At 54.6% G+C, this 8,588-nt stretch overlaps 1 protein-coding gene and 1 pseudogene across 1 annotated transcript in view; one reads left to right on the top strand and one right to left on the bottom strand.

Annotated features, from left to right (window-relative positions):
* The window catches only part of KLF16 (Kruppel like factor 16), a gene marked incomplete at its 5' end in the record, with an annotated part of 11,456 nt that extends 6,582 nt beyond the window's left edge, over positions 1 to 4,874 (top strand). Inside the window, one exon of the mRNA XM_012804421.2 lies at positions 2,492 to 4,874. Within this exon, the coding sequence (XP_012659875.1) occupies positions 2,492 to 2,793 (302 nt within the window). The remainder of the gene's footprint in view (positions 1 to 2,491) is intronic.
* A 1,228-nt stretch (positions 4,875 to 6,102) lies between these two features.
* LOC100944185 lies at positions 6,103 to 8,428 on the bottom strand (annotated as a pseudogene).
* Positions 8,429 to 8,588: the final 160 nt, after the last annotated feature.

Genomic DNA, 8,588 nt, shown 5'->3' with positions numbered 1-8,588 from the left:
AACCCGCCACCTTAGGTGTACGTGGCTGGCGCCTTAGCCGGTTGAGCTATAGGCGCCGAGCCCTGTCCCCACTTTCCTTCAGCTGCTTCAGAACCTGCCTTTTGGATTATTGGGGTGAAGACTTGGGGTGTGGAGGGGGCAATGCCATGGATTTGGGGCTGCTGGTGATCTGGGGGGACAATGGTTGTTCAGCTGCCTAGGTTCACAGCCTCCTATGTGGTCTGTAGCATCACAAGAGAAACCTCTTTAGAGGGCCCTGTTGAGCTCTGATCCCGTTCTTCTATTTTACTGGGGGCATCAGGGTGTGGCAGGCAGGAAGGATGGGGTGAGGGCAAAGGAGGTTTTTTCCTTGTTCCTTCCGGGACCCTGGGGGGTGGCAGGTACCCCTCAGTGGCTCACCCCTCCCACTTCCCCAACCCTTTCCCCTCCCTCTTTCTCTCAGCTCCTCTCCTCCCAGGGCAGCCCTTGAACTTCTTAGAGCAGAGATGTCTCTGGGTCACCCTGCTGACTTCTAGACACTTCAGCGTTCCGCCACCAGGGGTCCTGCTGGGGGTCCATCTAGGCCCCAGGCTGAAACACCTTCTGCTGTTTGTAGTTCTTACCTAAATCCTTCCTGGCATTTCTCCTAACCGTACTGTTGGGCATTATCCCTGGGTCAGTGCAGCCCCCAGTGGTGAGCAAAGACTCCCAGTATACAACCCATGAGGCACCTCCCTCATGGCTACCGTGTCCCAGCTATGGCACCCCTGGGAACGTGGTTCGGCCATTTCCTTTCCTACTCCGCGCTCCACTCAGTGCCACAAGGGGCATTGCAGATGCGTGCGGGTGCCCCAGCTTGCGTGTCTAAACTCCACCTTTACCCCCTCCACTTTTCAAAACTCTTGGGTATGGGGTAAAACAATGCTCTGAATTCTGGGGTTCCAGGTACCTGGTACGTGGTCCATATAGGAGCACGCTTTGGGATCTCAGGGCCCCTTGGTCAGGAGCCTGGCGAGGGGTTGGGGGCCTGAGTGGACTGACCTGCCCCCTTCTCAGTCCTTGAAGACCCTTGTCTGCTGGGGAGACACTGACAGCACCGTTGTCCGTCCGGTGCTGAGGGTGTTGGACCAGGTAAAATGGAGAGGGAGAGCAGCATTATTCTGGAGCTAAGACCACATGCAAGGTTGAGGGGAACGGGCGGCCATGGCTGGCGACCGCTGCTGGGGTTAGGACGGGTGAGGCCCGACCTGAGCGGTGGTAGGGGTCTGCGGAGGAAGTTGCCGGGTGTTGGCCCGCCCCTGGCCTGCGCCATCTGTTTGGTGGGGGTGGGGCCAGTGCAGCCAGCTGTAGCCGCCTGGCCCCGCCCCCTTCCCGCCTCTGCACTGTGACCCACGGTGACCCTCCTGGCGCTTCCCTTTTCCCCACTCAGCCTATAGGTCACTTGGGCCTAGTGGCAGTACCTGATTCTTCCAGGCTGCAGGTGGCCTGGAGGCATGGTGGGCTCTTCACATGTCTCTGCTCACAGTGGGGCCCCAAGAGTCAGTTTAGGGTTGAGCAGGGGAAATCTCTGAGGGTGCCTCCCTACCGTCTTTTCCACTCCAGGAGGGTATTTGGAAAGGGAGGAGGTTGGGTGGGCTCATGAACACCTGGGAAGCTCTTGACTGTGCCACAGGAGGAGTGGGCAGAAGTAGACTGTGTTCAGGGACAGTGTGACCTGTTTCCATATGGAGCACCTACTCCAAAAACCACACTTGCGTTCTGAGTGTGCATGTGGTTGGAAAATAAACTGGGAGACCCTTTCTGACCCCCCTGCTGGGGTCCCTTTGGGAGTGGGCTCTCAGCAGTTCAGCTTTAGGTATCAGTTGGTTTGTGGACAGTCACTCTGGGTCTAGTGCTATGGTGTCATAGCTCACAGCAACCTTAAACTCTTGGGCTCAAGTGATCCTCTTGCCTCAGCCTCCTGAGTAGTTGGGACTACAGGCGCCTGCCACAATGCTTGGCTATTTTTTTTTTTTTTTAAGAGATAGAATCTCTTGCTCAGGCTGTTCTCAAATTCTTGAGCTCAAGCAATCTGCCTTCTTCAGCTTACCAGAGTGCTGGGATTACAGGCGTGAGATACCACATTTGGCTAGTCACCTGTCAGTAGGGTTTTTTTTTTTTTTTTTTTTTTTTTTTCAGTTTTTGGCTGGGGCCAGGTTTGAACACACCACCTCCAGTATGGAGCCGGCATCCTACTCCTTAGAGTCAAAGGCGCCGCCCACCTGTCAGTAGGTTTTAACAGCAAACAAACTATTGGCAGGAATGTCCCTGGTAAATGTTGGTAGGAAATAAAGGAGAATTATACAGTAAGAGCTCATGTTGAGTTTATTGGAGGGCTAGTGGGGATTGTATGTGTTTTAAACTCACAATCAGAATTTAGCCTCTAAGATGCGGGTATTTTTTAGGATTGGTTGGGATGTCTCTGCTTCCTCCTTACCACTGACCCTTGCCTGTCCTCTGTTCCTCTGTCCAGGTGAACGTCCTTTTGCCTGTGATTGGCCAGGCTGTGACAAGAAGTTTGCGAGATCTGATGAGCTGGCCCGCCACCACAGGACACACACAGGCGAGAAGCGCTTCCCCTGTCCTCTGTGCCCCAAGCGTTTCACCCGAAGTGACCATCTAACCAAGCATGCCCGCCGCCATCCGGGTTTCTGCCCAGATCTGCTCCGGCGTCCAGGTGCCCGAAGCACTTCCCCCAGCGACTCGCTGCCCTGCAGCCTGGCTGGCAGCCCTGCACCCAGCCCTGTGCCGAGCCCAGCCCCTGCAGGCCTGTAGGGCCCCCGTCCAGCCTGCCCTGAGCACACCCCAGCCAGGCCTTGGCATGGACCACCAGCAACTCCAGGATACTCCTGCCAGATGGGGTCCATGGCAGGGGCCAGTGGAGTGCCCTGATCTCTCCTAGCTGTTTGTGGACCCTGAAGATGCCCCTGTCCACCTCAAGAAAGCAAAGAGGGAGTCTAAGAGTGGACCTGGGTCAGCCAGCCTTAGGGGTGGCCCTCAGGATGGATGACTGGGGCTTGTGTTTGTAAATAGCCATGATTACTAACTTCCTTTCCCTTCTGCAGTGGGGTTCCCTGGGGGTGTAGCCAGAAGGCCCTTCCCTTCTCCACCTCCCTGCTTTCCCCCAGGGGCGGTGTTTAGGGGCTGAAGTGGGCACAGAGAAGGTGCCCCCTGCCCAAAGCATGGACTATGCCCCTAGGCCCATTCCCTGCAGGTTGGGATGAAGTGTGCAAAGAGCCATAGAACCAGGGGTTCATGTGGGCCCCACCTTTCCCCATACCCCACTGAAAGCCATTGGTGAAGTTCAGGGAAATGGGGGTACAGCCTGGCTAACCCCCACTCGGGTTCTCAATCTCAGGTGTCCACAGGGTTTGCCCTTGGGAAGGGGTCCCCCCAGCACACCAGGCCTCAAGGTATGGCCAGGAATGGGGAGGCATTGGGGTGTCCAGAGAGGGGTCCAGGTCTTGTGAGACTTGGGGGAGGGAAGAAGGTGGAATAGGGTTCTTCCAAAGAGATTTTGACTCTGGGTTAGGGGTGGCGGCTCCTGAGCCAGTGCTATCTGGCTTATTTATTTTCTTGTCTATGTTGGCATGGTGGGGCCGGGGCTTTCTCCCTCTCTCTGGGTGGGTGGGTGTATGAGAAGAGATTTCAGCAGAGGCTGGGGTCATGGGCCCACCTCCCTGCCCCTGCCTGGGTAGGGTCCCAGACTCTGCTAGCCTTTGCAGAATCTCTTGACAATCAATTTCTCCTGTTAGGGTGCCCCATGCTCCCTTCCCCAGCCTGCAGGTGAGGCTGTAGAGCCAGGGCCAATACAGTTTGCAGCTATCCCTAGGCCCCCAGGCTTTTCCTTTCCTCTCCTCCCCTCCCCCTTTCCTTCCCTCTTACTCCTGGCTGCCTGTTGGAGGTGGTCCCTGGGTCCAGCAGTTGAGGCCCTGCCCAGAGGGTTAGCTATTTAGCCCCTTGGGATAGTTCGTTTTTTTGGACCGGGTAGAATATTTTTTCAGGCACCAATTCCTTCTGGGCCCCTCTGGGTGGTCCCTCATCCTCAGGGGGTGTGAGTGTGTGTGTGTGGGATCTCTAATCTGAACCTGAGGGGGGGGGTTTCTCTTGAGGGTGACATGCCATGTCTTCTCTAGGTGTCTTCATATCATGGCTTGGTTGAGATTTCCTTTTAGATGTGGTTCTGAAGACCCCCATTCTCCAGTGGGAAGGGTGGGACCCAGGCTCCTGGGAAGGGCCTATCTCCCCAACTTCTAGCTGCAGGTGGATTTTGCCTCCCTGCCCTTTTCCAGAATCCTCCTGTCTCCCTATTGGGGGCTTGGGTGTTCAGTGGCATTGTTAAGCACCTGGACTCAGCCTGTATGTGGCAGGACCCAGGGGTGGGAGCCTGGGGAGGGAAGCAGGGCTTGCCCTTCTGGAGCTGGGCTCGGAGGGTCTGCCCAGGTCAGCCTTAGGCCCTCTACCTCCCAGGGTGTCCTTGCAGGGCCACTCTGTCTGTGCCCTCGGATTCCTCTCTGGTAGTGTTAGTGAAATGCCTTAGTCTACAGCGGGGTGGGGGGCTGGGCCCCATTTTCTTTGTCTTCCTCTGGATGTCTCTTGGTCAGTTCTAGCCCTGGCAGTTATCTGCCTAATGGTGGGTAAGGGCTACAGGTTCCAGAAGTCCTCTGCATCCCTCCTCCCCTCAGGAGTAGGTGGTTCTTGGGGCCTTTTTCCAGCCATTTGGCTATGGTTGGGAAGGCCAGGCAAGGGAGGAGGGCCTCAAGGGACTTGTGCTTTCTGTGGGTGGCATCCCTCCCCTGCCTTGCCTGGCCTCATCCTTGTATTTAATTAATTAAACAAGCCCTTTTTTAAGTCCTCTTCTATGTCTGTGTGGTTTTTTCCATTATGGGCCCCCTACCTATGGGCCCTCAGCCCCCCCCATCTACCAGTATGGCCCCCAAGGTCATCTAGCTTCTTTTAGGGAAACTGAGGCAGCAGGTTAGTGAATTCAGGGCTCCAGTAGGGCTCTTGGCCAGGTTACCATCAACCCTCTGGCATAGGGAGGGGGCTGCCTGCAGCAGGGTGCCCTGTGCCTGGCACACCTGTTCCCCCAGCCTAACTTCCCATGACTGCAGTTGTCCATTGCTGCCCCTTCCAGTGCCTCATGGACTGGGGGAGCCAGTGGGGATACCTGGCTTCTTATAGGGTCCTTTGGCCGCCCCCCACCCCCTATACTCCCTTAGTACTACCTGCTCAGTAGTCGGCACCTCATGTACTGAGCTCTGGTACATGCCAACTGCCACAGAGGGAATTGGAAAAGGGGGGATAATGCTGCTGGAGGGAAAATGGGCCTCTTGGGAGTTTAGTGCCCCCAGGGCATTGGGAAACTGGTGAGAGCTTTGAATCCTTGCTTAGGAAAAAGACACTCCAGATTCTACCAGTTCGGGAGCCTGAAGGGTAGGTGGGGCAGGTTGTGGGAGCTCCCGCTCATACCTGCCCTCTCCAGGGTCCCACCTCTGGGAAGACGGTGACATGCCTCCTGTGGTAGCGCTCACTCAAGTCCAGTGCCCTGGAGGCCTGGCCACTGCCAAAGGTGCCCCAGACCTGAGCAGCTGGATCTTGCCTTTATCTAGGACAGCCTTACAGCCTCTCTCGCACTTTGCTGAACTTGGCTATCCTGCAATGCTCCAGTCCCCCTCACCTCCCAACTCCCTGCCTCACCCATTTTTCCTGTCTGAGAAGATGGGCTCAGCACCTGTAGCTCAGTGGTTAGGGCGCCAGCCACGTGCACCAGGGCTGGTGGGTTAAAACCCAGCCCTAGCCAGGCATTGTGGTGGGCACCTATAGCCCCACCTACTATGGAGGCTGAGACTAGAGAATCTCTTGAGCCTGAAAATTTGAGAAAATCAGGAGATGATGTCCAACCCTTTTTGCAAGGCAAATCCCTCTGGTATTTCCACCTCTGTGGTTTTTGTTTTAAATTCCTTTTTCTCTCCTGGATTCTGTTCTCTCCATACTCACATTCTTGGTGTTTTATTATGTTTTGTGGGTTTTGTTTGTTTGTTTGTTTAACTTCGTATCTACCTCAGTTTGCCCCCATGTCCCTTACACACAAGCAAAATATTCCTTCAGCAGAGCAGATGACTGGCATGCTCCATGACCAGCCCAGAAGTCTCTGCCTTGCTAAGTGGCTTTATGTCCGTATAGTGGACAGAGAAGCCAAACGCACTTTCCATTTCAGTGCACCATAAGATGTCCTCTTTCTCATTCATGAAGACAGGGAAATGCTGGTCTTTGCCCTGCTTTATGGAGTTTGACCTAGTAGTAATGGTCCACACTTTGCTGAACTTGGCTATCCTGCCATGCTCCAGACAATCCTGCCGCTCCAGCTTATCATTCACAGTGGATGCCAATGGCCTGCCCGTTTATAACAGGAAGGTTACTCTCAAAGTAGCAGGCCCTCTGTGTAGCTGACACTTCTTTGGCATCAATCAAAACAGAGTTGGACTTGAGAAATTGTGAGATGTCCCTCTTGTCACTAATGCCCATGGCCACCACATTCTCAAAGAGCCAGAAGAATGGGTGATTATCTCCCTCCATGGGCCACGCATCATGCAGGAGGCAGCAGAACTCAAAGAAGAGTCAGCAGGTGCCCTCGTAGAGTCCCTTTTGGGCAGGGTTCACAATGGAGAGATGATTGTAGGGACTGCCCCCAATCATCAGATCGAATGGGCCCTACTCCTGGATATGCTTCTGTGTGATGCTGTAGACATCCCCGATGTACATCATCTTCCCCTGGTGCTGCACCATGCCCACTATGATGGAGTCCTCACACAGCTCCGAAGCAATGTAACGGTCCAACTGGATCCCCAAGTCCTTCAGCATCAAGAGCCCTGTAGCAATTCCATCAAAGAGGGCTACCTGTGGCTCAGTGAGTAGAGCACTGGTCCCATATACTGAGGGTGGTGGGTTCAAACCTTACCTCGGCCAAACTGCAACAAAAAATAGCTGGGCGTTGCGGTGGGTGCCTGTGGTCCTAGCTGCTCAGGAGGCTGAAGTGGGAGAATCGCCTAAGCCCAAGAGCTGGAGGTTGCTGCTGTGAGCTGTGAGGGCAACAAAATAAGATTGTCTCTCAAAAAAAAAAAAAAAAAGCAATTCCATCAAAGATAGCACCCAGATAGGCTTCCTCTTCTCAGCTGGGACAGGTGAGTAAACCTTCTGAGGGTCAAATTCCTGGTCATGGTTATTGGCGAAGAACATCTGGAGCCTAGAGGGCCAGTCATTCTGCTGCCAAAGCAGGAAGACGCCTGGAATTGCCACATGTGTGGGTACCCTTGTGCCCATACGTGTAGCAGTTCCAGGGGTCTTCCTTAATGGCTGCCTAGGCAGCCCTTGGCCCCACAAAGAGGTCCACACACTCCATGCAGAAGCACCTGCAGCAGTTGTTCCCGCACATGAACACCTCTAGCCCCCCAAAACAGATGGTACAGTAGGACTGGTAGCCATCGTCGTCATACTGGTAAGCACACTCCAGGAAGCAGTTCTTGCAGTTTTGGCACATTTCTCCAATAAACAGAAGATGTTCCAAAGTGACATTGAGGCTCCCACAAGAAATGCATGTCTTTGATGTTCTGGCACTTCTGCTGCACCTCATACACCAGCTGCTCTCTTGTGCACTCATCAATAATGACCTTGGGCTTCTCCATTGTGCTCTTACAGGGCTTTTTGGCTGGTGGAGGTGGTGCTTAGGCAGCTGTCTCAGGTTCAACCTACATGTCTGTGTAAACTTCTTTGTAGGGATTCTTTTCCTCTTCCAGTGGCTCCAGGCCCTTGGGACCAGAGGGCTGGAATCCTCCGAAGTCCCAGTCAATTATTTGCTTGTTCTGTACCTCCACAGCCTTGGCAGCGTCACTCTTCACTGTCATGACACATGGGAACAGTTTCCCTGAGTGGCTGCTGGACATCTGCAGGACTTCATAGATGGCTTTGCGGTACATGGGCTGCTTGTTGTAGGTGGCCTGGTGGAACGCACTGGAAAATGAGCTCAGTGGCATCAGCTTCTCCATGCATACCACTGAGAACTTGCTATCTCTGAACTACATGACCAGGTGGCTGCCTTCAGCTGCTCGGCTCCAACCTATCATCTACCAAGACACATTGTGACCTGGCTACCAGGAAAAGCCCCACGGTTTTCTCCCACACCAGCTCACCAATGCAAAGCCCTGGCCAACCTCGTACTCTGGTTCATCATCAGCTACTTTGGTGGTGCTCTTGTCCCCGGCATCAGGCCCCATGGGTTCAGGCACGGTGGCCACAGTGGGGGATGCAAGGTCAGTGGGCTGCTGCACAGTGGGCTAGCCTCTTCCATCTTCTGAGACCCCCTTCCAGCCCCCTGGTTCGCTTCCACAGCATTCATTACTGCAATTACCTTGGCTTTCTTCTCAGTCACTGCCCAGGCTTCCAGCCAGCTCTCCTCTTGTCCCTGGGAGCACCAGGTGCCACTTGAGCTAGTGAGGAGTGGGGCCTTGGGGCCCCTGAGTGCGAGTAGGTGGGCCAGCACTAAGTCATCATCTGCAGCACTCAGGCCAGGC

Source organism: Otolemur garnettii, unplaced genomic scaffold (assembly GCF_000181295.1).
Source record: "Otolemur garnettii isolate 467f Iridium unplaced genomic scaffold, OtoGar3 scaffold00029, whole genome shotgun sequence".
NCBI classification, from domain to species: domain Eukaryota; kingdom Metazoa; phylum Chordata; class Mammalia; order Primates; family Galagidae; genus Otolemur; species Otolemur garnettii.
The sequence above is the reverse complement of the archived record's forward strand: the minus strand, read 5'-3'. Positions and strand labels throughout refer to the sequence as shown.